Source organism: Kockovaella imperatae (genome assembly GCF_002102565.1).
Source record: "Kockovaella imperatae strain NRRL Y-17943 chromosome Unknown BD324scaffold_2, whole genome shotgun sequence".
Lineage (NCBI taxonomy): Eukaryota > Fungi > Basidiomycota > Tremellomycetes > Tremellales > Cuniculitremaceae > Kockovaella > Kockovaella imperatae.
In genome coordinates, this window is record NW_019028942.1 from 1,176,442 (window position 1) to 1,201,850 (window position 25,409).

The 25,409-nt window shown below is 51.3% G+C and overlaps 10 protein-coding genes across 10 annotated transcripts; 5 read left to right on the forward strand and 5 right to left on the reverse strand.

The window, feature by feature from the left end:
- Window positions 1–34: 34 nt before the first annotated feature.
- Window positions 35–4,524, forward strand: BD324DRAFT_616018 (Pleckstrin homology domain-domain-containing protein). Its single transcript, XM_022014783.1, has 10 exons — window positions 35–1,655; window positions 1,699–1,766; window positions 1,819–1,905; window positions 1,949–2,626; window positions 2,672–2,843; window positions 2,902–3,334; window positions 3,399–3,578; window positions 3,621–3,726; window positions 3,787–3,882; window positions 3,956–4,524. The coding sequence occupies exons 1-10, from the start codon at window positions 146–148 to the stop codon at window positions 4,223–4,225; spliced, it is 3,600 nt and encodes a 1,199-aa protein (XP_021873823.1). The 5' UTR covers window positions 35–145; the 3' UTR covers window positions 4,226–4,524.
- Window positions 4,525–4,526: 2 nt separating this feature from the next.
- BD324DRAFT_616024 (hypothetical protein) lies at window positions 4,527–6,823 on the reverse strand. Its single transcript, XM_022014784.1, has 7 exons — window positions 6,681–6,823; window positions 6,276–6,607; window positions 5,969–6,204; window positions 5,801–5,916; window positions 5,663–5,733; window positions 5,418–5,597; window positions 4,527–5,337 (listed from the first exon to the last, which is right to left on the reverse strand). Exons 2-7 carry the CDS (start codon window positions 6,430–6,432, stop codon window positions 4,751–4,753), a joined length of 1,347 nt encoding a protein of 448 aa, XP_021873824.1. The 5' UTR covers window positions 6,433–6,607; window positions 6,681–6,823; the 3' UTR covers window positions 4,527–4,750.
- Window positions 6,824–6,907: 84 nt separating this feature from the next.
- BD324DRAFT_251630 (hypothetical protein) lies at window positions 6,908–9,567 on the forward strand. The gene has a single exon (XM_022012289.1). It carries the CDS (start codon window positions 7,384–7,386, stop codon window positions 9,250–9,252), a length of 1,869 nt encoding a protein of 622 aa, XP_021873825.1. The 5' UTR covers window positions 6,908–7,383; the 3' UTR covers window positions 9,253–9,567.
- Window positions 9,568–9,724: 157 nt separating this feature from the next.
- On the forward strand, window positions 9,725–10,667 carry BD324DRAFT_648653 (hypothetical protein; the record flags this gene model as incomplete). The annotated part of the gene is made up of 3 exons (XM_022017869.1): window positions 9,725–9,974; window positions 10,072–10,247; window positions 10,320–10,667. 3 exons carry the CDS (start codon window positions 9,725–9,727, stop codon window positions 10,665–10,667), a joined length of 774 nt encoding a protein of 257 aa, XP_021873826.1.
- A 122-nt stretch (window positions 10,668–10,789) lies between these two features.
- Window positions 10,790–12,192, reverse strand: BD324DRAFT_252838 (hypothetical protein). Its single transcript, XM_022012290.1, has 3 exons — window positions 11,984–12,192; window positions 11,762–11,925; window positions 10,790–11,696 (listed from the first exon to the last, which is right to left on the reverse strand). Exons 2-3 carry the CDS (start codon window positions 11,872–11,874, stop codon window positions 10,883–10,885), a joined length of 927 nt encoding a protein of 308 aa, XP_021873827.1. The 5' UTR covers window positions 11,875–11,925; window positions 11,984–12,192; the 3' UTR covers window positions 10,790–10,882.
- A 1,153-nt stretch (window positions 12,193–13,345) lies between these two features.
- On the reverse strand, window positions 13,346–15,321 carry BD324DRAFT_648655 (HAD-like domain-containing protein; the record flags this gene model as incomplete). The annotated part of the gene is made up of 12 exons (XM_022017870.1): window positions 13,346–13,381; window positions 13,433–13,480; window positions 13,537–13,629; window positions 13,686–13,745; window positions 13,797–13,851; window positions 13,907–13,944; window positions 14,000–14,141; window positions 14,194–14,278; window positions 14,320–14,374; window positions 14,416–14,535; window positions 14,590–14,797; window positions 14,858–15,321. 12 exons carry the CDS (start codon window positions 15,319–15,321, stop codon window positions 13,346–13,348), a joined length of 1,404 nt encoding a protein of 467 aa, XP_021873828.1.
- Window positions 15,322–15,645: 324 nt separating this feature from the next.
- On the forward strand, window positions 15,646–18,074 carry BD324DRAFT_607169 (hypothetical protein; the record flags this gene model as incomplete). Its single annotated transcript, XM_022014054.1, has 3 exons — window positions 15,646–15,910; window positions 15,968–16,389; window positions 16,464–18,074. The coding sequence occupies 3 exons, from the start codon at window positions 15,646–15,648 to the stop codon at window positions 18,072–18,074; spliced, it is 2,298 nt and encodes a 765-aa protein (XP_021873829.1).
- Window positions 18,075–18,126: 52 nt separating this feature from the next.
- On the reverse strand, window positions 18,127–19,887 carry BD324DRAFT_616066 (DNA-directed RNA polymerase). The gene is made up of 9 exons (XM_022014785.1): window positions 19,739–19,887; window positions 19,586–19,657; window positions 19,422–19,529; window positions 19,228–19,354; window positions 19,023–19,154; window positions 18,849–18,964; window positions 18,723–18,789; window positions 18,412–18,651; window positions 18,127–18,330 (listed from the first exon to the last, which is right to left on the reverse strand). Exons 1-9 carry the CDS (start codon window positions 19,799–19,801, stop codon window positions 18,197–18,199), a joined length of 1,059 nt encoding a protein of 352 aa, XP_021873830.1. The 5' UTR covers window positions 19,802–19,887; the 3' UTR covers window positions 18,127–18,196.
- Window positions 19,888–20,028: 141 nt separating this feature from the next.
- On the forward strand, window positions 20,029–21,484 carry BD324DRAFT_616074 (nucleotide exchange factor Fes1-domain-containing protein). Its single transcript, XM_022014786.1, has 3 exons — window positions 20,029–20,518; window positions 20,602–20,757; window positions 20,822–21,484. Exons 1-3 carry the CDS (start codon window positions 20,129–20,131, stop codon window positions 21,410–21,412), a joined length of 1,137 nt encoding a protein of 378 aa, XP_021873831.1. The 5' UTR covers window positions 20,029–20,128; the 3' UTR covers window positions 21,413–21,484.
- BD324DRAFT_616077 (hypothetical protein) lies at window positions 21,485–25,273 on the reverse strand. The gene is made up of 12 exons (XM_022014787.1): window positions 24,846–25,273; window positions 23,636–24,780; window positions 22,746–23,590; window positions 22,539–22,697; window positions 22,423–22,488; window positions 22,307–22,381; window positions 22,240–22,256; window positions 22,111–22,193; window positions 21,970–22,058; window positions 21,804–21,924; window positions 21,678–21,763; window positions 21,485–21,625 (listed from the first exon to the last, which is right to left on the reverse strand). The coding sequence occupies exons 1-12, from the start codon at window positions 25,117–25,119 to the stop codon at window positions 21,538–21,540; spliced, it is 3,048 nt and encodes a 1,015-aa protein (XP_021873832.1). The 5' UTR covers window positions 25,120–25,273; the 3' UTR covers window positions 21,485–21,537.
- Between the last annotated feature and the right edge of the window lie 136 nt (window positions 25,274–25,409).

The following is a 25,409-nucleotide window of genomic DNA, read 5'->3' on the forward strand; positions in this document are numbered from 1 at the left end:
TTTGTTGATTTTTCTGAATGGCAGCAGTTGCGTCATTTGGACGATCCAAATAGCAGTTCAGCTTTAATCATTGACTGAGTCCCCCATGGAACGTTGAGGAAGATCGTCAGGGAGCTCTTGAGCTCATACCTGGACCCGGATCAGCATGTCTTCCAGTCAGCCTGGGAGGTCGAGTGACCCTATACACTCTCTGCCTTCCCAAGGAGATGGTATCCATGCTGGAGGATCATCGTCCACACCACAGGTCACTCACCAGCCTTCTCCTGGTATAACGGCTTTGGAGACGCACAAGATTCCTCATATTCTTCATCGTCGATTCATTGGACCTATGCCGGAAGTGGCGGCTCACTCGGATATGGCGGTCGAGCGTCGAAGACGGTTCAGGGAGCTTCGACGAGGAGCTATTCGGAGATTGAATGGAAGAGCTAAAGGTGATGCGGAGATGGGCTTGGTCTCGGAAAGGGAACATGCAGAGATCAGACGGAAGATCTCAAGTATCTTGCGGAGAGCGAAGGGACAGCGTAGACGTGGGACTGACGATCTCGATGATACTAGCTCGGATGAAGATGAAGAGGAGCCAGATACCAAGCACCGACATGGACTTCATCGACCTAAGAGGAGAAAAGCCAAGACGAAGCGGAAAGATGTATGGATAGGAGACAGTTTTGACATTGGGAGAGAGTTTCGTCGAGACTCAGGATCAGAATCCACCACGGAAGCTGGGACCTCAAGGACGACTACTTCTAGACGAGAATCAACAAACTCAATCCGCGATTCCGAGGAGCCCTCCTTGGCACCTCCTCGACCGACATTCAACTCACAGACGACTCAAGAGTCATTCGTCACTGCAAGGACAGAGTTAAGCACATCATCACTATCTTCTTCTTCTTCTTCTTCTTCTTCTTCTTCTTCTTCTTCTTCTTCTTCTTCGACACCGCTGCCGACTGGAAACCTCGTATCTCGGTTGAAAACGGATGAACCTGTGGACATGCTCCGTTCGACTGCCGACCATGTCCCCAATGGCAGTCTTAATTCTGTTCCGACGCAGAGTGATCCCGACCTCTCAAAGCGCGTCTCGGGCTCGTCTTCTACGTATCCACTCGTCGGCAGCCCCTTCCAGCAGACGAGATCCCTTTCGTCACCGAGATCGCTCAAGGGAAAGGAGAAAGCTTCGATGAGCGGGAATCCTGAACAGACCAACGGCGGACTAGGCAACATTCTCAAGAGCGCTATGAGAACGACAAGTCGTCAGAATCTGCGAGGCGCTGAAAGTGCTTCATCCAAATCGACTCGTTTCTTATCCTTCGACGATAATGAGAGCTACGTCTCCGCTCCAGACACCTTGAAGGCCAAAGGTCAATCCGGGCCAAAAAGTGTACAATTTCCTGTCAATCACGCTCGTCACTTTTCGGAAGGTGAACGCAAAGGTCCGACTCGAAGGGGCAATCAGAAGCCTGCAGACCCTACCAAGGTCCTCATGCGGCATGGCGAGGGCGCAGAAGGGACCAGCGCGGGAGCAGTGGAAGAGGCTCTGGGCAGTGCAGGAATGGGATCCTCGACCAAGTCAGAACACACAGGTCGAGCGGAAGCGCACAGTTCGGAGGAGAGTGATGATGATGATGAGGGCCTAATCCCTGGTCAAGTCATTATGCAGGGTGAGTCCAAAGCGGGATTTCAGGACCGAGCTCACGGATGCAGATCGCATGCTGGTCAAAGTCGGATATCACAGAGATGAAGGACTGGCTCGATTTACCGAGTCTAGTCAAGTGAGTCGTGCTAGATACTCAGGCATCTTTGATACTCATCCTATCGTGTCAGAGGCGCAGTCCGTGCTCTCGCATGGAGCCTTTCGAGGAGTATCTCGTAGCGTGGCGAAAAGGACGAGTGGAGCTCTACCAGGATTACGTGAGGTGGTTTCCCCCGAAAGGCTCGCTGACGACCCTTTTAGAGCAACCCGATACAAGCTCGGCTCAGTGGACACTCCAAGCGACTCTGCTTCATCGTCCCACTCCTACCCAACCGTACCAGTCTGAGTGTCTTCAACGAAACAGACTTGACCATCTGCCTCGCCACGTCCGCTGGAAAACTGGAAGCAGACCTTGAGCACAATCTGAGGTCCTACAGTACCCGAGCTCGATCTTCGACGTACAAGAACCGCGTCAAACAGTCAAAACAGGCACATTGGCTCCGTAGTGGTAAACGGGGTACTCACCTGTTTATCATGAAACTGACACATCGATCTCGAGCGCTCGATTGGTTTTGGGAGATCTGGAGAGAGTTAGGTGGAGAACTCCCGCCAAGGTTTGATATTGCCATTCCGTCCTTTCAAACATCGGTTCGCGTGGCTATACCGACAAGCGAAGACGATGATATGGTGGGAAGCAAGCGGGTCAGAGAGGCTCTCAGTCCAGACAGTACGATACACCAATGTGTGGACATGGCCAAGGATGCCTTGCACCTTGATAGTCTGTTGGAGGAACAAAGACTGCAGGGACAAGAGGATCACACGCGGCTGGAGCTGGTCTGGAGATCGACTGATGGAGCCCTGGAATGGATACGTGAGCGGACAACCTTGCTGGGTCATAAACGAGATTGGTCAGTCTTGGCAGGTCTAGCATTATCTGGGGTGAGTTATCGTGAAGGACTGGGGGACTTCGACTCATCATATTAGGTGGAAATGAACCCTCGCCAGCTCCAGATCCGTCAAGCTAGACATCAGTATCAAACGCTTCGTTTGGAGGACGGGACTGTCCTAGAGGAGCCTCCAGGTGTGGAAGGTTATCTCACACGGGCCAGGAATGGCAAGGCGAGTCGAGCCGACATCTACATCACGACTCACGACGGTAGGACGACCTTTGCTTGATCCCGGACTCGAGAGCTGAAATCGCATTCCCCCCTCAGGCCAGGTAATCGTCTCCAAGCCATCTTCGAGTTCCGCTCCCCTTCGCCCAGGCCCAGAATCCTCAACACCGCTTGACCTATTTCACGATGTTTACGGCGAGTTTCACGCATCTGAACAGGCTCGTCTAGCGCATATCGTGGAGAGTTCAGAAGGATGTATCGACTTCAGATCCATCAAGACGGTTCGACTGTTGGAAGAGGCAGACTCTGAGGTTGACTTGTCATCCCGGAGCCGACATGCGGACGGAGATACTCAAGCCTTGTCAACTACGGCCTCAAACATGCACGAATGTCGACGACAGAGAAGCTTTGAAGTCGTTGTGGATAGAGGTGGAGAGATCGTCCTCGAAGCGAGGACTCGTCAAAATGCAAAGGAATGGGTTGAGAGGTTGAATGATCTCAAGGAATTTTGGAAGAGACGCCAGCGAGTCGAGTGAGTTGTGGGCCGAGTTGGAGAAAAATTCAAGAATGACTTGCTGACCCGCTTCTCTTCTCAGCGCCAGACTGCGTATGGACGTCGTCAAACTACAATCTGCGAATGCGATCGAAGCTCTGTTGTCAAATAACTCGGATCATCGGCTAGGGGATATTTGGAGCTGGTGTATTTTGGATGGGTGTCGCTCTGTCACGCTGTCCGGAAGGGTCTTCATGAAGAAAGGGAGGTTGGAAAAGTTCAGGTGAGCGTAGGATGAGTTGAAAGCGTCTGACCTTGTGTGTAGGGCCAAGTTTCTCGTGCTATGTGGTGGAGGCTTGGTCACGTTTAAAGTGAAGAGCAAGATCGCCTTTCAAACGAGAAAGAGGCACTATACTTTGTTCGGAGCATACGTGAGTGATCCCCACTCAAGTATCTACACCTGCGCTTATATTCGCCTCTCACTCCATTAGGTCTACTCTGGTCTGCTTGCGCTCGACGAATTGCGCGAGGATAACTCGGAGACCCTGAGTGGAGGTCGTGCGAGGGTATATCAGGATGGACTCCAGGTGAGAGACTCTGAGGGCGGTTCTAGGTGCTCTCTTTTTCGCCGTTTCAGTCGCTCATCAGAATCTTTGACAGACTTCTGACGCGGTGGAAGACACGACGTTCTGTGTCCGATTAGCTTACCCACGCACTATCACATGGACGAAAGACGTAGATCCATGGGCGACCGAGATCGTCAAGGATGAATCGAGATCTAGATCGTTTGAACCGCCTAAACTCAGTACAAAACCTCCTGGGATGCTCGTCTTTCGAGCGAGATCAAAGGTGAGTGGAGGGGGTTTTGCGGCAAGCACAGCGCTGCATATCCGGAGGCTTCATTGGGCGGCGGCGAGGTTCAGATATTGATGACTTTTGTTGCCTGCCCTATTTCTAGCTCGAGAGAGATCGGTGGGTTTGGGCTATAAACGCTGAGATGGAAAGACATACGAGATCTCGACCAGAGTATGAACGTGCCATGCGAGGAGTCGGATGTTTAACGTGAGGAGAACGTTTAAGAGCTGGCAGTGTGAAGTCTAGGTACGCAAGGGAGCTTTTGGGTCACAGCGGTAGTTTAATAAAAGCAGCAAGTGTGCTGTGTGTATCATGACAGTTGTACGGAAGGGTCCAAATCATGATGACACGTTAATGCATTTGAGCAAACAGACATTATACATATGCAATGAACAGGTATGGGTGTATTGTCCATTTTGAGGCATCCGAAAGCTACATATCTCCGACGGGAGAGGGGAGACGACGTCGAGAATGAACGAAGAGGGATCTAAATTAGGGAAGGGATTAATGGGAGAAGTGTTCGCTGTATAATGTCCAATGGAGGCCCATCACTCTGCCTCTCAAGAAGCCTTCCCGAATGCCATCTCGTCTTCTGACCCTCTATAGCATGCTTACGATGGTGCCAAGGGACACGATGACCATGCTTGCGACAGCTCCAGCTTGGCTGTAGCTGAATGGTGCCACACCTCGCATAGCAGCTCCAGAAGTCTTGGCGGCAGATTCTGTACCGACGCTAGCGGAGGCTCCGGAAGACTTGGAAGCTGATCCATTGGCACCTCCAGCTCCGGCTGCAGCCGCTGAAATGGAAGGACCTGAATCTGATGTGGTGGAAGCAGCTGAAGCAGAGGTCGATGAGGCGGCCGACGACGATGATGTTGACGAAGAGGTCGCTGAAGCACCACTGACTGAACCTCCAGCGACACTCATAGCTGCTGCTGAACCGTTATTGTTTGCTGAATTCTGATACCAGTCAAAACCGAATGCCTCGGCGACATTTTCCACTTTCCAATCGTTTGATTTCATCAAAGGATAAGAGTATTCAAAGTTGGCCACGGTATTGGGGTTGGTCTCGTGTTCCAAAATCAGGAGACCAGGCGATTTAGAACCGGTGATCCATTGTTCCATTTGAGCTTGAACAGAGGAATTGGTATAGGCAGGGTCGTGTCCGATAGCCCAGTCTCCAGAGTCTACAAGAGGCACGAGTGTGTGTGATCAGCGCGTGTGCAGGTCATGAGCCAAGAGAGAGGGAGTGTGTGTGTAAACTTACCCTGGTTCCATGGGACCGTCTTGAGTCCAAAGACACCACTTGCGATGGCTCTGACTCGATTATCGACATCACCGTAAGGTGGTCTCCAGTACATCGGGATTCGACCTCCAGTGAGATCGGAAATGATCTGCATCGTCCATCCAAACTCGGCGAGCAGCGCCTCATTACTAAGTGTGGTCACTAGACAAGGTCTGTCAGGCGAAGAACACGGGTTGGGTTCACATCACAGGCGTAGATGAGCTCACTATACAAATGAGTCCATGTGTGGACGGCAATGTGACCGCCCATATTGAATGCAGATTGCATAGTGAGGGGGCTAGCACGCGAAGGTAAAAGGTCAGAAACTGATTGTTTTTTCCCCACGCAAGGAACTTTTGACTCACTTGGAAAGAATGTTACTGCCAATCATGAAATGCGTGACGTGACTGGCAATGTTGTTTTCCTGGAGGTAGGCATAAAGTGTGGGGGACTCATCGGTGGGACCATCGTCGAAGGAGATCTGATAAGTGTCAGTCGCATTCGAGCCTGGAGATCGATCGCTCGAAACCTACCGCGATGACACCGTCTGGTGGGTTCACCAGATCCGTCGATGTCGTACATTGATAAGTGAACGAACAAATGGTTGAATCTGAAGGGGATTCTCCATCTGCATAAGTAGGATACCCGTTATTAGGGTTGGAGACGGAGACGTTGGGAAGTTGAATAGAAGCCAATTTGTTCAGCCATGATTGAGGTAAGCTGGACACGGGAGGTGTAGCCCATCCTGGAGGATAAGAGTTTTGAAAGTCTGCAGGCAGGCAAATCAGAGTCAAATCACTATTCCATCTGCCCTCAAAATGGAGTAGTCCTGCCACTCACTTGGATCATTGGGGTTGGGCGGATCTCGTTTGAACAACTCATGGACCGGTGAATCTCTCGGTTGGAACCAATCACCTTGGACGATTCGAGGTGATGGTGGATGTGCCAGTGAAGAGCTAGAAAGCACAGCAGCCGCGAGGGCCAATGGGTAGATCATCTCACTCGGAATGGAGATCGGCGGATCAGGGGCGGCGTGAAAGCTGGGCGGCGGGGCGGGATTGTGCAATATAGAGAGAGCTAGAGCCAGGGGGTCGACGTTCTATTATGGTGATTCAAGTGTGTATATTCGTCACTTGTTTTCCTTTTCTCAATTTGTTTGCTTTGATTTTGATCTAGAAGACAAAGAGGACCCTGCGAATGAGCTCCGTGCGACCGGACGGGAACCGGAATGTCACAGAAACCCACTACAGATGTAACAGTTTACCAGACAAATGCGAGAAGGAGAGAGGTGAAGGATGGACGGGGTGAGGAGAGTGGTGAGTTGAAGAACGGTTAATTCTATGTATATATGTTGCAACAAGTATATGCGACTCTCTCTCTCTTGCACACACCACACGGTGACCCCCACGTCTCTACTCCTTTTTTTTTCTCCCAACAGATGGGCTGTGCTCCCTTTTTTTCGGGCGGCGTTTCTCGAAAATGCTTGGCTCGCTCAATGCTATACACTCTCAACTCAGTGTATCCAGCCTACTCCATGTACAGTGTCTGGCAAGAGGAGGTCCATTCAGAGTCACTGCCATGTCCTCAAGCATCGCCATGTTCATCCCTTGTCCCTCGGGTTCATCCAGCCACTGACTGGGTCAACATACAATAAGTCATTTGAGGCTGGCTTGGCTTTTTTCTGTTTATATCCTCATTGTGTGCCTGACTCCCACCGCCGGTCATTTCTCGGCGATCAGATGTTTAAGCTTATATCTCACGTGGGCTGGGAAGAAGGAACAGTGACGTGGATTAAATCAACAAGCTTGCAACTTCAATTTCGGCAGATTCGCCGTGGTGCGGGCATGTCCGACTGAAGCGCGGGGTTCCGGATGAAGGAAGGGCCAATCAATCTGCTGCTGCTGCTTCTGCTGCTTCTGCTGCTTACCTACATCAAACACAACACATCATGGGCAGTGCTCTGTCTAGACCCGCCATCCAGCTGAAAGTATCGGATGAGGAGAAGCAGGTGGACGGGAATGACGACGGTGCCCCGCGACAGATGACATGGACCCAGTGGTTGTTCGGGAGTGGTGCATTTCCTAACCAGCATTCCTCCCCGACCCCCACCTCCTTCACCACCACCTCCTCCTCCTCCTCTCATCGCTCCCATGCCGACGACGAGTTCAAATCTATATACACGAAGGAGTGGCATTGGCGTCAGGAGGAACATCTGGAAGCAGGTGAAGACGATCACGATGCGGTTGAACCATGGTTACCAGTGGTCGATCCCGAGACGCAACAACGACGATTGACATACTGGAAGGGGATCCTTCACTCCCTTGACAAGATTGAACCTTCACGTCTATCCAGGGAAGAACGCGTCAACTATGGTGTATACAAATACCAGATCGAAACGTTTGTCGATCAGATCGTCTACAAAGAATACGAAAAACCTCTGAATGGGGATACCGCCTTTTGGTCCAATCAAGCGTATGTAGCCAGAATGGATTTCACCCATCGAGGGGATTACGACAACTACCTTCTTCAAATGGACCAGCTGCCTAGGTACTTTGATCAACAGATCGACAACATGCGAGCGGGTCTCAAGAGGGGATTCACCGCACCCAAAATCACCCTGGAAGGTCGAGATGCGACCATCTTATCCGTCACGGGCGCGACGGGTCAAGACAATCTCTATTATACGCCATTCAAAAAGATGCCTTCCTCCATCTCGGCAAAGGATCAAGAAATGCTTCGAAATAATGCCTTGTCCAAAATTGAACACATTGTCCTGCCTACCTATCACAAACTCTTGACTTATTTCCAAAACGAGTACTATCCCAATGCTCGAGAGGATCTAGCGGCAGAGGACCTTCCCAATGGTAAGGCTTACTATCAGTCCAAGATCAAGGAATTCACCACGACGACATTGACGCCGAAGGAGATCCACCAGATCGGTCTCCAAGAAATCGATCGGATCAACAAGGAGATGCAACAAGTCATCAAAGATGCAAACTTTCACGGAACATTTGACGAATTCCTCGATTTCCTCCGCAAAGATCCTCAATTCTACGCCAAAACACCAGACGACCTACTGAAGGACGCAGCGTGGATCGCCAAAGAATTTGACGGGGTGGCTTCGAAATTCTTTGGTCGATTACCAAGAGAACGATTCGCCATTATCCCCGTTCCACCTGATGTCGCTCCTTTCTACACTTCGGGTCGTGGCGGACCAGGTGTCTACCTCGTCAACACGTACGATCTACCCTCGAGAGCTCTATACTCCCTTCCCGCATTGACCCTGCACGAATCGGCTCCTGGGCACTGTTTCCAGATGTCGCTCGTCAAAGAGCACGAGTTGCCTCATTTCCGAAGTGCCTACATTTCGGCCTATGGTGAAGGATGGGCACTGTATTGTGAACATCTCGGATCAGAGATGGGCATCTATCACACACCTTATCAAGTGTTCGGCATGCTGAGTTATCAAGCTTGGCGAGCTGCGAGATTGGTAGTGGATACCGGGGTCCATGCCATGGGATGGACGAGAGAACAAGCTCAAGATTACGTCAAGAACAACACGGCCTTGTCAGCTCACGAAGTGGAGACGGAAGTGGATCGTTACATCTCCTGGCCTGGTCAAGCTTTGGCATATTACCTAGGTATGTTGGAGATCAAACAGGCCAGAGCACATGCAGAGGAAAAGCTGGGGGACAAGTTTGACATCAGGGCGTTCCATGATGCCTTGTTACAGACTGGGTCAATCCCTCTCCCATTGTTGAAAGAGTACATGGCGAGGTGGGTGAAGGATGGAGGCAAGTCACCATATGAGGTATAGGCAGAGAACGTATGTAGATAGCTGGTAAACTTTGGTCATCGTCTCTCTCCCTGGAGATGTGTATGCAGTAGCGAGGAATGATTGTGTAATTGTTCAGACTCGCACGATGACATAGACTGTACAATGGGCCTGTGCAACGAAAATGCCGCTTCATTCGGTGTTGAACACGGTGAACCTTCGGTGAGACGCTACTGGGACTCGGCATCGATTTTCCCGCCCCGAAGGCAGGCAGACGTACGACTCTTCTCCGTCGGGCACCGGGCACGAGATCTGTCATTCAAGCCGGAATGATGGCGGATGCGTAAAAAACACACCGATTCATGGCAATGGCGATCAGCTCGGACAAGGCCAGACAGGGCGTCTACATATATAAAAGGGGAGGGTAATGAGTCAATGAGCCACTCCTCGACATTTAAGCAAGCAAATCACTCTTCCAGCTGCCCTCTATCGTCCGTTTTACCACTGCCAGACGATGCACATTGCCATTCTCGGAGCTTCGCGAGGTTGCGCCAACTTTGCAGCCTTTGAACTCCTCCAAATGGATCCAGATAACAGGCTCACCCTTCTGCTCCGTAAACCCGATGCGATCCATCTCGATCCATTATTAGGCCCGTACGTCAATAACGGTCGGATCCACGTCTTCAAAGGTGACGCAACGGTCGAATCGGACGTCGCAAAGTTGTTCAAGGGGCCACCAGTGGACCTCGTCGTCTCGGGCATCGGTGAGTCAGTAGCTGGTGGACCCCCTTTCCTCCCCTCTCTTTCTCCAAAATCTTTCGGATTCAGCCTTGCTGATACGAAGTGTCGATTCTTCTTTAGGCGGCGTCCCGAGCATTGGCCTGTCTGGCATCAAAATGGCATCACCCATCTGTACCAACGCTGGGATCGCGCTCGCCAATACCTTGTCCCATGTCCCTGAACCCAAACCTAGAGTGGTGATTATCTCTTCGATGGGTATGGGAGGAACACATCATTACATGCCTCTCCTTCATCGAGTGAGTCAGTCACCGAAAGGGTCTATACAGTATACGTGATTCATCAGCTGATATTTCGGTTGTTCGATCAAGATCATATACCCTTGGTTATTGCACGACCCGCATCAGGATAAAGAGGCCTATGAACAGATCCTCAAACGAGCATCACGGGGATGGGAAACGCCCGAACTCGACCTCACAATCGGCGATGAGGTATTGAGCGAAAAGGCCTACGAGGGAATACCGGAAGACGTGTTTGATCAGTTGATCATTGTCCGACCGGCTTGGCTCGTCGATGGACCAGTAACAGATCAAATGCGAGCTGCGGAGGATCTCAATACTTGGACAGCTAGGCGATCTGACGTCGGTAGGTTCATCGCCAGGGAATGTACGCAGAGCGAGAGTGTATGGGTCAACCGAGGGGTCATTGTGGGCTTCTAGGCGGAGCGGAGTACTGCGTGTCTCATACATAGAATAGAATGATCAGATGTTGTATCGTGATTCGAGTGATTCATCAAATGTACTCATCATACTCCTTGCATTGCGTCCTTGCATGGTGTTGGTGAGATGCTCTGGCTACAAAGATTACTCGTCATATGATCGTGAACAGTATTCTACATGTAAAAAGTGGGAAGATTCAGCACATGGCGTCATTCTCATTGGGGCCTGCTCTCCCTTCCGCCGGATTCCCCTCGCTCAGCTTGACCCCTTGATGCTAGAAGCGTTCTGACAGGAGCGACTGGAGACCCCTCGCCCTCACTCGCGCCGGTAACGACCTCCACACCCCGCGATCCATTTGATTCCACCTCCTCAAAACGCGGTGGAGGGATCCGAGCGCCACCGCTTTCCTGCGCACCGATATGTACTCTGGTCAAATCGATTCCCTCATGGGCGCTTAAGAATCTCATTTGATCCGGTGTGAATCCAGCTCTAGGAGCGTCGTAAGAGGTCCGGAAGGAGGGACTGCCCCCTATGGTACTGTGTCGTCCGTGAGAACCTGACGAGTCGGTCGAGTGACGCGAATCGAGTGGGCGAAGGAGAAGTGACTGAGACGAATTGCGAGGTTGCGAGTGTGAGTCGACATGAGCACGTGTGGTCGTAACGGCTGGTCTGGGGACCGCCAATTGAGTCATCTCTGGTACATCGGTGGAACGTTGAGTCGGTTGAGATTTGCCGCCGAAACGAGGCATGGTGAAGAATCGTCTGAAACCGCTGCTGGGTTGACTAGCTTCCTTCTGATTTGTTGGCACACGCTCGATTGTTCCGCGCTCGACATCGGAGCCTTGGGTCGAAGAGACAGTAGCTTCCAGGTAAGAAGGTGCCGGTCCTCGACTGAGACTGGTAGATGTCACGGTGCGCATGAGGGATCCAATGATACTGCCTCCGGTTGGGAGCTGGTGATCTGCGCTCTCGCCGGAGTTGGGAATGCGATTTTGTCGATACAGCTCTTCGGCCAAATTGGATGATTGTCTGTGTGGACGGAAAGCGTCAGCACATGATGCGATCTGTTGATCCTAGGTCTTCTCGAGACGCACCTGGCCAAGACCAACTCTTGCTCTCCCGCTTGAATCGAATACCTGGGTAGACTGCGGACACTTGCTCCGCTCTCTTGTCTTGACAGATACTGTCGGGGTCGGACGGCGGGCATACGACGGACGGGAGGAGGATCATTTCGGTGTTTTCGATGCCACAAGACGTACTGCATGCGTATTTGTCAGTGAGTGCGTATTTCGTGATGGGGGGTCCCCTCCTCGCACGTGTGCTCGCACTCACGAGAATACCAGCAATGATACCTGCGCCGACTAGGAAAGCCAAAGGGACAATAATCGTCAGACCGCTCATGGGTCCTCCAGACTCTGTCAAGCTTGTACTGGAGGCCGAAGATGAAGGCGAGGAGGAGGCAGACGGGGAGGAGGAGTCGACCTGTTGCCTCCTTGTCGGTGGTAAGACATCGTGAGGGAGAGAAGGCCAAGTGGGAGAGGATGGAGCGGGGAAAGCTTGGCACGTCGAGAGGTAAAATAGGCCGATGAGTGAGAATGTTGTGAGTTGAATCCGTGACATGATGATGAGCAGGTGGTGGATGTAACTGCAAGGAGTAGCTGGGTGGTCGATGTACAGACAGCGATGAGGACGTTGATGGTGATGGTGATGAGGTGTAATGTTATATCACCACTCGGTTCGAGCTGTGTAATAAGTAAACCTCAAAGGGGATGTGAAAGTCAAAGGTCAAAGGAGAGGGGTTAAGTCTGGGCGGCGCGGTGGTGAGCAGATACAAGCGATCGCAGGCAGATGGCGATGCCCGAGATGCGCGAAAGGGACGGGAGACCTCGTGTTTAAGAGGTGTGTCTCAAGGATGAAGGATGGTGTTGGTGATGAATGAGATTTGGTGATTCGTTGACCATTGAACTTATATTTCATCTCTCCCTCCCTCTCTCCCTCTCTCTCTTCTCACGATCCAAATCCAACCATCTCATGAATGCCCTGCCCGGCCCAAAATCTTACGATCGGATCCCAGTCCAGTCATTCTCTCCACGACTGCATGATGCTAAGAGCTTTTTGCCGCCGCCCAGCTCTGTGACTCTGCGAGTGTGAGAGTGACGTAAACCCATTGTGCATCCCAAAGCTTCTGGCCGTACTAGTCTTTTGCCGTTCGATCGCTACAGTCAGCCCATTCACCGACGTTGTGAGTCAATCCTGTAGATCTCTCTCTCTCTCTCTGTGTGTGTGTGTCTGGCGGATCAGCACAGCAAGTGTGTCAATTAGATGCCGAGCGAAAGAGCCAAGGCTTGTGGGAGAGAGAGCGAGAGAGAGGCGATGAGCTGCTGCTGCTCACGTCACTTTGCTGAGTCATATAGCCCCTTCTTAATAATAATCACTCAATTCTCTGAATACAAGCTAAATGAGGCGTGTAATCGAGGCACAAAATTAGAATTTTGCTTGCCGTTGCAGATCATTTCGGCCGGCCGTGGGCCAACGACATCCCATCGTCGTTCTGGACCAAATCGTACACGACCCTCGTCATCTACAGAATGACAGGGCTCAGCCCCAGTCGTATACATGCGTGTCGTACACAGAAACGTTCAAATGCAGCACAGACCTGGTTGTATCAATGTATGCCATCACACGTCGTCCGGGCCAAGCGTCTCTTTCCATCTCTGAGACGAAGCATTCAGCTCAAAATTCCGTACAATCTGATTCAGACTCACCCTGTGGTCAAGGGTCGTAAAGTCATCAAGCGTGGCAATCCTGCACAGCTGACGTGCGAAACGTCAACAAGCGATCCGTCTCCACGTCTAAGCGCGCTACTTACATATGCCCCAAGTTTGTACAATTGTCTGTCGGGCTTATAGCGCGTAGTTGTTTGGTATTCTGCATTGACACCTGCAGTCCGATACGCTCGGATCTGAGTCCAGTCCGGGTCAGCTATTGACCTACGGCCATTGAATCAGCGCAGCTCACCTTCAGGCCCTCTCCAGGGTTCATGGCAAAATTACGACTCAGATCGTCAATGTGGATGGTCTGTAGATCAGATCAGTCAAGCTACGGCTTCGACGGAGCCATCTGTCTCACGTTCTTGGCTGACCATTGGGGGTAATTTGCCCAAAAGTAGGCGAGCGGCTTGACTCTGAGAACAGTCGTCAGCAGCCCGCTCAAAGCCCCGCGGATCACAAACCACTCACTCATGCTTGAACGGTTGGCCATCGCGTAATGTGAAGACCTGGACTTTTGAATGAGCTTGTCACCAGTGGTAGATCCCAACTTATCCAGCTCACCGGGAACATGGTCGAACGATCAGATACAAAGCTGATCTTGTAGCTCTTATCACCGCCGATCACGCCGAGCTCTGCCAACTTGCTTTCGAGCCACCGCCAGTGGGTCTGGCTCCAGATGACGATGTCGTAATATGGATAGACTCTAGCTCGGCGTTAGTCTACAGTCCTTAGCTGAGCGCGCGCCCTACACGAACCGCTCGAGGAAGTCATGTAAGCCAGGTCGAGCGCACTCCTCGGGAGGCAGCGATCCCGCCAAGAGGGGTTTGCTATCGACCATGGCTTTGACGCTTGAGCGACCGCACACTCAAGCCTAGACTTACTGTAATCCAGATCAAGGACGAGCAGCTTCTTCCCAGGTCTTGGCTCATTCATGACCTAACGGGGATCAGACTGAATGTACGAGGAAGTGCACATACAGTGATCGGGACCCGTTGAATGATGGATTCGATCATCCGCTTATTCCTTGGATCCGCTGCCGGAGCAGTATAAGTGCCAGCCTTGAACTCTCCGTAAGACACATCGAAATCGTCCTCGAGCTATAGTCTGTCAGTGTCCATGCCTTTGGAACAACATGACTATACGGGACGTACCGCCGCTTTGAGCCCCGCTGGATCTTTAAACGTGTCTGATTCAGGTGTCCCAATCAACGTAAATTTGCAATCCTTCTTCACGCCAAGCGACCCGAATCGTCTCGAATCGGTCTCCGTCCCAAGCTTGCCTTTGGACAATCCGATGATTTTCTGACGTACCGGTGGAACTTGAGTCAGTCGATGAATCTGTTCGCGGAAATCGTACACCCTGTAGCGTGGGGTTGTCAGCGAGCAAATTGAAACACTAAGGATTGTAGACGGGACTGACATATCATTGGAGGCAACTTTGATCTCGAAGAGCTTGCCACTCCAGCTCATCTTGAGATCCCACCATTCTTCATTGGTTTCCGGCATGAGCGTCTCCGGAAGTGGGACAGCGACCACTATCTCTTCCTGTCCTCGTCTCGCTCCGGCGGTACCGTCGCCGGCCGCAGCTGCGGTGATGGTAGAGGAGGAGGGGAGCTTGAAAGATGAGCTACCCTCTCCTACGTCATTGCGTTCCATGTCACCATCCTGGCTGCCCGTAATAGGAGAATCAAACGACGGTTGATTTGCATCGCTTTCTACCTTTGTACTCTTTAACAGTGAGGGTGATGATGATGAGGAGGAGGTGATTGCCACGTCTGGCGACGGCGAAGCTCGGAATGTCTTTGAGGGGGTACTGGTAGAAGTATCTGGAAGGGCCGAGGTGGTAGGCGCTGGGGACTCGGATGGATCTCGATCATTGGACATTGTGACTAGTAGAGTAAGGGTTGAGCAGCGTATCAGCGAATGGTACTGATGTCGGAAACAGGTGCCCTCATCGAGGATCAGTTCAGGCCAAGAGAGATAGTTGCGATCCAAGAAGAGGCACTATCTCCGCCAAACGTCGTTGTTCTTTTGTCGGTATCGACGACAATGACCTGCGTTGTAGAAAGGAGAGATACAGAGAGAGCATTCCAACGCGAGCCAAGACCGAAGTCACGAGGTCACTTTCCCACGGTGGCAGCCGGCTATTCGTTTCATCACTGATGATCTTTAGAGTAGTGGCATGGTCAGTCATTCCACAACGACGAGATGGAGAATGATCAATCATTGAACACGATCAGACCTTCTGATCCATCCGTAGAAGCCCAGATTCAAGCTCTGGATCTACTTTCTGCAAGGCTCAAGCGCTTAACAGATCAGACGAGATGGCCTGCAAGGGTTCCTCTGAATGCGAAAGCGAGTTTGGGAGGTCAGGTCGTACATACAAACGATGTCAAGGTCAATATCGGAGCGGGATACTGGGTCGGTATGACGGCTCAGGAGGCTTCCGAATGGGTCCAGAGGCGAAAAACAGGTGAGCTCAAGCTCGGGCAGTCCAGTGCTACGTTATTGACCCGCTGTTACTATGAAGATATGTTGTTTGAACACGCTAGGAGAATGGAGGGAAGACCAAATGTATCTGGTCAGAGACACACGACGATATCTTCTGGTCCTCTTTCTTCCTCTCTGCCGCTCTCCCTGCCACTTCAGCTCAACCCAATCTTTTCGACATCCATCGCTGGACCATACAAAGCTAGGTCATCTCCACCGCCCGCAAGTTTACCGACCGGTCAGACTACGGGACGGTTGGATCCCGTTGGCCGGATGACAGTCGTCAATGATAAAGACAATGACGAGGAAGAGGCAGAAGGAGATTCTCTCAGCGGTTCGACCTTGGGGTCGGCGCCAAACAGTGGCTCTGGACAGGGTGGAATCCTTGCCGATGTTGTACAAGATTTCGTCGAGGCTCAGAAGTTACAAGCTGGTACCAGGAGGGATGGACAAGAATCAGTGGTACGTTCAATCTCCGCGCGGTGGCTCTCTTCGAGTGTCACCTCATCCTTTCTACTGATGACTCTGAGTTATAGCTCGTCAATGAGGAAGGGCTACCGATACATGAGATCCGTGAAGGGTTAGACGGATCAACGTTAGGTGATCCACCGCCGTCGATGATCGGAGGTGATCCCTTGCCAGACTTTCCGCCGCCAGAGGAGAAGGAAGATTACTGGTCCGAAGATGCCAAGGCGCGCCGTGCGGCTCTCAGAAGAAAAGTCTTCAATGAGGGAACAGATTCGGACGATGATTCCGATGCCGACACAGCTCTGGCTAAGGAACAAGTCACACCTGATGCCTCTGCCAAGCCGTCACCGTCACTCTCTCCTGGACCGCACTCTCCTGCTCGCCCATCCCTCGTACCTACTCCCTCAGCATCTACACCAGGCCCTACCAGATCCATACTAAAGCCTCAAGTTCGAAAGAAATCAGTGACGTTTGACGATTCTGTGCCTCTACCATCACCAGATTCACCCGACTCCAAGACAATCCATGCTGGTGGAATGGGCTTTCCATTACCAATCCATGATGTCAGTGATGAAAGGACCTATGGAGAATTCCAAGTCGCACCTGTACCCATGCTGAATCAGCCGACTGCTCCGAAAAAGGGAACAAGTGGGACCGGGGCATTCGCAGGGTTCAGACCTGGCTTCTTGTCTTCTCGTAAACCGATTGTAGCACAGTCAGCTGCGGGAGAGGTCGCTGAACCTGTGGGGCAGACTCCCAAACCGAAGCAGAGTTTGTTCGCTCAAAGAAGGGCGGCAAAAACTTCCCATGCTGAAGAGAGCCGCGGGGCCGAACCATCAGGGTCCAACCTCCCCCTCATGTCGAAAACACCGGGCATGATGTCGGTCAAGAACACGGTTGTGGAGAAGGCACCAGTACCGAGCGTACAGCCTGTTCAATCGTTGGCCTCATCCTCGGGGACGACTCTGAGCCCTGGATCAACCAGCCATTCGAGGACGGCAGAAGTGACGCATGTCGGTGACGACAGCGACGCTCCCATCGAGGATATGGACGATGAAGAAGACATAGAGGAGGATGAATACGATCTGGACGATGCCCTACTCGCTAGGGAGATCGCACTAGATTATCATCGCCGTCAACAGCCCATTCGACCTCGATCTGAACATGACGAGGATACGTACGACTTCGATCACCAAGTGGAGCACCATGATGAAAATGATGATGATGATGGGGGGGAGGAAGGAGCCGGAGTCATGCTGGCTCTACCGTCCATCTCGAATGGACGCATCATCAACCCTTCACCGGACGAATTGAGGAAATATGTGCGTGTGGGAAGGTTGGAGAATGGGAACCTTGTCCTTGCTCCAGGTGAAGAAGGATGGAGTGATGATGAAGATGGGGATGCGAAAGCGAGGCGGGAGGAAGTCAAGAGACAATTATTGGGTCAATCTGGACCTACCCAACAATCCTCCAATGTGACAGGACGACCGCCGCCCGCGATTCCGCCGACTAGCCGGCGCACCGTTCGTGAGAAGGAGGATAATATGGGGATGCCCCCTGCCGTTCGAACTGTCAAGGAGACCCAATCGATCGAGCGAAATCGTACGGTTGAAGAAGAGACTGCAGCGCCGAAGAAAATGTCGAGATTCAAAGCGGCGAGATTGGGTCTCGACGTCTAGACTGGCGACTGACTGTATGCGCACACAATTCGTTGGATTGTGAACAATACACCATATCATCTGTACTCATACATCGTCACTGTCATACTGTATGTATACAATTAACAACTCTCTCATTCTATTCATGCAGCCCCTGCACTCGGTGCGAAGAGTTTATCGAGACCCTGTTCGACTTCTGTTATTTTCCCCAAAAGGATCTTGATAGCCTCAGGGATGAGCTCTTCGGGATTGTACTGTCCAGTTGACTCGACGTTGACTAAAGGAAAGGCGACGAGCGTCAGGTTTGATGGAATAGAAAAAGGAGACAAAGAAGGAAAAAAAGAGACGAAAAACCCACATAAGAAATGATCTCGTATCCTTGTCAATTGGACCAAATCCTGAAACTCTGGATGACGCAAAACTTCCCTGGAGACTGTATCTTTTCTAGGGTTCTTGACCACACATTGAGGGTGACCCGAGGCGTCGTCCTCAATGTCAATGACACCTGGCGGAAAGCATTTTTGGAATTTCTCCTGATGCTCCGGTGGAATCGGCGAACGAATGATGATCTGAGGTAGGAGACGATATGAAGCGGTGGCTAGAAAAAAACCAATAAAGGTTGACATTAGATTAACATGTGGATCTTGAGAGAGTCTTTAAAATTCTCACCGACTGGAGACCATTTGGCGTGATTCATGCCTACGCCCTTCCGAGCAAAACAGTGAAAGTCGACCACCTAACAGACGTGCTGCATCGTCAGTGGTGTCAAACGTTGAGCTGCAACGACCGACTCGCCTGCTTCGGACGTAATTTGACCAGCAGAATATCGGGATCCACAGGCGCAGGCTTCGGAACACCATTGACACCGAATTTATCCGATTGAGCACCTTGAGGAACCCATTCGAGCATGCCTGGGAAAACGGGTGTCAATCAAGGATTCTAAAAAGGGGAATCCGGTCTGAATCTCACCAGAATACACATTCGAATCGTAGTATAGCTTCCTGGGGTCTGTCTCTCCTCTACTTGCATCTTTATTCCGATCACACCGGACCCGAAGATCAAAGATCAACGTATCGTTCTCGCTCGGCTTATCTGGGTTCTCTGAAGAGTGACGAGTCAGATGTAAGCACAGCACTCTCAGATAAAGATGAAGTAGGAGAGATCTTGGACTCACTCGTGTACTGAACTTTCCTGGGATCAACTTTCAACGGTAATAAACCCAAACGGTGACAGAGCACCTCATCCTGCATGATTGACGTATTGTTCCACACATAAACACTGTCGATAGCCACTGTCGGGACCTGCAAGTAGCATGATCAGCCACCGTGATCGCCTTTTGAATGCCTCCACAATTGCTCAGTTGCTCACCTCCGCGATCATGACTCTTCTCAAGGCATTGGCAATGGAGGCATCTACGCCAATCAAGTCGAATTCAACAGTCGAAGGCGTGAGTCGTTGAACCGAGACGACCAAGTTCTGACAGCCACGCAGATCAGTCCGAGTCACAAGTTCCAAAAGTACATCCCACGCACCTCTTTAAATCGCTGCAAGTTCCATGAATGGTCTTCTCCTGGATAATGACCTGGAAACTCGGATCCAGCGACCTGAAGGAACGACCTATCAGCAATGGTCGGGAATCCGGTCCCTTCTGACAGCGCAGTATGTTCCCGCCGTATGTTACCCACCTGACCAATCCGTTCAGGTAGAACTTGGACATGCCTCCTTGTATCATCGTTGGATCTCGGCATGACTGTCTAAGACCTCGCCTTGAGTCTTGTATCTATACTTTGACTTGCTACCTTGCTCAACCGCTGAGCATTTCAATCGAACCTCTCGCCCAAAAAAAAAAAAAGTCGGCAGGCGGTGATCACCGCTGAGAAATGATCAAGTCCTGCTGATAGCATATGCCACGTCATTGGCTGTATGCCGTAAGGACCTGTAGAAAGTTGTCGTAGATTCCAGCTCAACGTCAATGCGAAGCTGAGATTTTTGAGCATAAATAATATCGGTTTCTGATCTCGTACCTGCACCTGGAAGAAGACTTGCTGGCCTATTGATCGCCCAAATCAGAGACCATGCCCGACCTCAACGAACTCTTGCGGTGGTCAATTGCCAATTCGACACCTCCTACATCTGGAGCCCAAGGCGATGGAACCACTGGTGCTGAACAACCACCCCTCTCACTCCGATTCAATCCAGCATCTGAAACGCCCTCACCTGGATCTTCCGCCTTGCATCCTTCTGATCCACAGTACGGTACATCATCATACGGTGGTCAGAATGCAGAAGACCACCCTGCCCATTCGACAAACACCCCTGCGGCAAACCCTGCACTCAACTCTGAAATACTCGAGGCTATCATGGGGAAATCAGATAGCACAGTGATGAAGGAGAAGATGGCTTTCGCCCTGGATGAAAGTAACGATGTGGATCAACGTGTAGAGGCATTGGACGATTTCGAGATGGTAAGTTTGGACCTTTTTTTAGAGCCTCTGTGTATGATTGTGTGTGTGTTTGGAAGATTGACTGACCGATCCATCTGACATAGCTCATTGAACACCTCGATAACGCCAACAATATGGCCGTCTTGAAACTCTGGGAACCGATATTGTCTCTTTTGTCCTCTCCACACGAGACCATCGTAGCGCATGCCTGCTGGATCATCGGTACAGCCGTACAGAACAATATCAAAGCTCAGTCTGCAGTGAGTTCCTCAGCTAGCCCATGCAGCTTTTGCTGACCTTTCCCCCCCCCCCCCCCCCTCTTAGCTCTACGCTCACAATGCCTTGTCTCAAATTTTGACAGTCATATCCCCTTCCAGTTCCCATAGTCCCGCTACTCGATCCCGCGCGACCTACGCATTATCCTCGGCGTTGAAACATTGGCCATTGGCTTCCTCAGCACTCTCTGCGTCCTCCAGTAGAGGGTATCAAACCTTGAAAGAAGGAATCAGGGATCCAGAACCCGTCGTCAGGAAGAAGATGCAGTTCCTCATAGGGACTCTGGTCATGCAGTCGGGAGAACAATACTCTGGAGAATTGCCAAAGGAAGTAGCAGAAATCTTGAAAGAGCAAGGCCAAACTACGGATGGAAACGCTAGAGAGTCGCTCGTTGAGGGTTTAAAGCGAGAAGGCATATTCGTCACAGTCTTAGAGGCTTTGAAGTCGCAAAAGGGAGGAGATGTCGAATTCGAAGAGAATGCCATGCGGGCTCTTGTCAATGCGACGGAGAAGGGTGGGCTAGATACGAGTGAGAAGGAGCAAGTCAAGCAAATTTGGGAATCTTGGGGCAAAGATGGTCGTGAAGAGAGAGGATTAGGAGGCAATGAGGGGGATGACATGGCCAAGATTCTCGCATAGAAGAAGCTTAGATACTGCCATAACAGAATATACATATCGCGTATTATAATGTAAAACGATTAGCAGACGGAGAAGTCACCTGAGTTTCGAGCCTAGACGAGACACGAAACGACGTTCTAGCATTCCTATCGCCGCTCCCTGAGTATGAAGACAACCGCGCCAACCAATAAGATGGCGAAACCAGCCACGAAAGCAAAGAGAACCAACACGTCCCTTGACCCACATCAGCATATGCATCTCGCCTGCAGACCGCATGTTGACTCACCGGTAATAATGACTCAGATCAAATCCGAACAGTGTCTGCATAATGACCACCGCATTGATCTCGATCGGCACACCTTCCAGAACGTCCTACCGTAGAGTGAGATTGAAATCGTGGTTATGAACTCACGATAATCATCAAACCTGATCCGACTTCATTGACTGACAAAGCTTCGAGCGTATAGCCAAGGGTTGAGAAGTACCTCAGCCATCGAAGCACCGGCGGGATTTGGTGAATGTTGACGAAGAAGCTGTGCAGTGTCAGGAAACGGAGTATGATGAGAGAGATGTCTTACCCAGCATATGTCATCAGGAAGAGATTGCAGAGCGACGACAATAGGATAGCGATACCTCCTTGGCGGAAGACGCATGCGAGGAGGAAGTTCTGAGACGATCATGAGCTCCTCGTAGTTCAACAAGGTGAGGATCTAGCTCACAAATAGAGTGGTTGCCAGGGAATACTCTACCAAGATTAACAGATACTTGAAGAATCGCGCGGCACTGTGAGCTAGTCCCACCACTACGCTAATGTCAGTGATCATTTAAATCTAGGTCTGTATACGTACTGAAGTACACGATGATGCTACGAGTGCACTGTCAGCTCTGAAGGGTAAGGCACACCTTTCAGCTCACCCAACAATGATAGTGGGAATCAGTCGAAGAGGAATGACATCAAAGATGACCCTAGTCAAGAGCCAAGATTGGGGACTGCGGGGAGTCAGTCAAGGATCATCCATGAAACAGCTCACGAGTAGAAAGATCCCGCTCGTTCACGGAGGAAGAGACCTCGAACTTCGACAAGATTATACAATGCGCTGAGAAATGATTGTGAGCCAAGACCGTAAAAAAGGCGGAGAGAGCTCACCTTAGCGACGTAAATGCGATCAAAGATCCAAGGAAGAACAGACTTCCCACTCGATTCTGGAACCCAGCAATCGTCAAGCTGACTTTGTAGTATAGACCTCCTGCGAATACGCCGAGAATACATGACATGACCCAATGAGCGATCAACAATGTCTTGTCCCTGAGGAGGATCAGCACTTTGGAAGCCGAGGCAGAAACGGACGCTTACCGTCTAAGATTCTTCCACTCTCTTCCACTTAGGACCTCCACCTGCGTCAAGAAAGTCGTCGCGCAGTGTGTACGAGGCCACCATGATGTCTTTTCCACGGACAAGGGCTCGCCATCGGGATGCTTAGGGAGGCTTTCAGCCTGGAGAGCAGGAGTCACCAGGTCCTTCTCGACGGAGGAGTCTGTGTGGCTTTGGGCTCCGGAACTGGACAATGACTTCTCGTTACCTTGAAGACTCGATGATTCTTGATCTGAGCCGTTGTCCGCACTTTGCCGCACGACAGCAGATGGTCCACTGACTAGACCATCAGTTGGGCCACTAGCAATTTCCAGCAAGTGATCCGCAACGTTATATCCTGCGGGACAAGGTCGACCTTGCCGAGCGAAGAACAGAGCAGGTTGATCGCCTCCTGGTCCGAAGTATAGCTGTTTTCCATTGGCGAGGAGGACGACCTGGCTGAAGGCACGGTAAAGTGCAGAACTCGGCTGATGAATGCTTGCAATGATGGTTGTCTGGCTGTCTCCTTCAGCGAGCTGCTTTAATAAACTGACGAGTCGAGAAGCGGAGACCGAGTCCAAACCTGAGGTAGGTTCGTCCAGAACGAGGACGTCCGGCGCAGCGACGAGCTCGATTCCGATGGAAACACGTCGCATCTCTCCACCAGAGATCCCTCTGTGTTCTGTCGATCCGACACGAGTATGTGCGACGTGCTCGAGACCTAGTTGTTGAAGGACAGTGTTGGCTCTTTCGATCTTGACAGATTCAGGTACAGACTCGGGTAGCCGTAATTGCGCGGCAAAGATCAACGTCTCAAGCACAGTAGACGTGGGCGACAAAACGTCAGACTAGTAATTGTCAGCGACGAAGTAACACCACAACGTGTGACGAACCTGATCGACGTATCCAATCTTGATCCTGCCGCCTCCAGACTTGGCAAATTTGACCGAGCCCTGAACATTACCAGCCTTTCTCTTTCCAGCCAGAATATCTACTAGGGTCGACTTTCCAGCTCCGCTCGGACCAAGGATACAGGCGAAGCCACCGACAGGCAAATCTCCGCAAGAATCCGAGAGAACGATCTTGCCTCCAGCCGGTCCGAGTCCATCACCCCTTTCAGAGGATGCTGCGGTACTGTTGCCAGCCGATCCCGAGCCTTTCGCCCAAGTGACGAGTCGATCCCAATGTGATACTCCCGCAGCTTTGACCTCGTAAGTGACGCCACTCCATGCGACCCTTGCTCCAGCATTCTTCGGGATCTGTCCGTCATGAGTCATGTTTTTCCTTGCCTTCCTCTGAATCATCCAAGCCCAGATAAGCAAAACAATGATGACAAGAAGCAAGACGCCAACAACTGCTAGGCCAGCAATGACTCCTCCACTCAATTTCGTGGCATACGAGACCGCTTCCGAGATGCCGAGTGCTTGATCGATGACATATTGCTGTACACATTCACCGAATGAGCAGCTCGATAGCCCCAGACCGCTGGGGCCAAAGAAGCTCTCCAGAAAAGGCGTCAAAAAGGTGCAATTTCCATAATCGGTACCGGAGCAGTCGACTGTGAGCGGTCCCACAAGGGTGTCGATCTTACTGGACAAATCTTTGCACAGCGTAGCGTCCGTGAGACAAGTGCAATTCAAGGTCGAACATGTCCAGGTCGATCCATTCCTCCCTGCACTACCAGGTGTTGTCACTTGGTCACATTGACTGGCTTGGCAATAGAATTGCTCCACTCCATCGTACCATAATTGAGCATAGCCATGTGAATCACCTCCCATGAGTTTGGCGGCGTCAAGAGTGGTTAGACCTCCAGGTGTGCGTGATGCGTTCAGTGTCCTGGTGATGGAGAGGGTCCATGAGCCTGCATAGAGCTGATGAAGGATAGAAGTGGTGACATCGCAGAACATCTGCGATGAGGAATAGGTGACAGGGGAGGACGAGCATGTTAGGGAGGTATTGAGGGTCGAGTCGGCGACTGTATTGGAGGAGTTGAGGTATTTGGAGAGTGAGGACTGGCAGGATGTTGCGGAGCTACACACTGTAGGTGAAAGGGGGTGTCAATAGATAGACCCATAGACATCAGTGTGTGTTATGAAGCCTCACCTGTACACGTAGGTCCGCTCCAACCGTCTGCGCATTGACAGGTCTGACTTGATAGATTCGCCAATGTCGACCCACGGGCTATGCTTGCCGCTGATCCTGGATCGTACAAGCTGCCTCCACACATTGGCACTGAGCAGTCATTATTGCTCGATGAGTCGACGTTGAAGCCTGGTGGGCATAGACATGATGATCCTGACAGTGTTCCATATTGGGAACAGGTCTGAGCCTCGACTGCGCTCGACAAGAGCAGCAAAAGCGATGTGAAGAAGAACATGAGTGAGGTAGGTGAGATAGGATCTAGCGACGTAGCACGGTAGCCACCATGACCCTCTCTCTCTTACGCTACTGTTCCAAGGTGTAGGAGTCCTGACCTGATCTGAGTGAGATGATTGAAATGATACAGGTCAGTGGGGCCGTTGGATGTGAATAGCAGCAGGTTGAAGCTGGATCGACACCAAATCTTATTATTTTTGAGCGAGAGGCGGGAGGCGCCGGGGCCCGGACCACGGGGAAGAACTCTACTGGCCACCCCGATCACAGAGAGAGAGATCCTAATGGAATCAA

Excerpts from the sequence above, each read along its gene's own strand:
- BD324DRAFT_252838 (XM_022012290.1), bottom strand. The coding sequence starts at position 11,874 with ATGCCCGCCGTCCGACCCCGACAGTATCTGTCAAGACAAGAGAGCGGA. Across the intron at positions 11,697-11,761 it reads CAAGAGTTGGTCTTGGCCAG|ACAATCATCCAATTTGGCCG; the intron begins GTGCGTCTCGAG and ends CCGTCCACACAG.
- BD324DRAFT_616024 (XM_022014784.1), bottom strand. The coding sequence starts at position 6,432 with ATGATCTACCCATTGGCCCTCGCGGCTGCTGTGCTTTCTAGCTCTTCA. Across the intron at positions 6,205-6,275 it reads GCCCAACCCCAATGATCCAA|ACTTTCAAAACTCTTATCCT; the intron begins GTGAGTGGCAGG and ends GCCTGCCTGCAG. Across the intron at positions 5,598-5,662 it reads CACATGGACTCATTTGTATA|TGACCACACTTAGTAATGAG; the intron begins GTGAGCTCATCT and ends GACCTTGTCTAG.
- BD324DRAFT_251630 (XM_022012289.1), top strand. The coding sequence starts at position 7,384 with ATGGGCAGTGCTCTGTCTAGACCCGCCATCCAGCTGAAAGTATCGGAT.
- BD324DRAFT_616077 (XM_022014787.1), bottom strand. The coding sequence starts at position 25,119 with ATGTTCTTCTTCACATCGCTTTTGCTGCTCTTGTCGAGCGCAGTCGAG. Across the intron at positions 24,781-24,845 it reads GAGCGGACCTACGTGTACAG|TGTGTAGCTCCGCAACATCC; the intron begins GTGAGGCTTCAT and ends TTTCACCTACAG. Across the intron at positions 22,698-22,745 it reads GAGTGGAAGAATCTTAGACG|GGACAAGACATTGTTGATCG; the intron begins GTAAGCGTCCGT and ends GATCCTCCTCAG.
- BD324DRAFT_616018 (XM_022014783.1), top strand. The coding sequence starts at position 146 with ATGTCTTCCAGTCAGCCTGGGAGGTCGAGTGACCCTATACACTCTCTG. Across the intron at positions 1,767-1,818 it reads GATTTACCGAGTCTAGTCAA|AGGCGCAGTCCGTGCTCTCG; the intron begins GTGAGTCGTGCT and ends CTATCGTGTCAG. Across the intron at positions 3,883-3,955 it reads TATATCAGGATGGACTCCAG|ACTTCTGACGCGGTGGAAGA; the intron begins GTGAGAGACTCT and ends AATCTTTGACAG.
- BD324DRAFT_616074 (XM_022014786.1), top strand. The coding sequence starts at position 20,129 with ATGCCCGACCTCAACGAACTCTTGCGGTGGTCAATTGCCAATTCGACA. Across the intron at positions 20,519-20,601 it reads CATTGGACGATTTCGAGATG|CTCATTGAACACCTCGATAA; the intron begins GTAAGTTTGGAC and ends CATCTGACATAG. Across the intron at positions 20,758-20,821 it reads ATATCAAAGCTCAGTCTGCA|CTCTACGCTCACAATGCCTT; the intron begins GTGAGTTCCTCA and ends CCCCCCTCTTAG.
- BD324DRAFT_616066 (XM_022014785.1), bottom strand. The coding sequence starts at position 19,801 with ATGCCGAGATCCAACGATGATACAAGGAGGCATGTCCAAGTTCTACCT. Across the intron at positions 19,530-19,585 it reads ACTTGCAGCGATTTAAAGAG|AACTTGGTCGTCTCGGTTCA; the intron begins GTGCGTGGGATG and ends CGTGGCTGTCAG. Across the intron at positions 18,790-18,848 it reads TCAAATTACGTCCGAAGCAG|GTGGTCGACTTTCACTGTTT; the intron begins GCGAGTCGGTCG and ends CACGTCTGTTAG.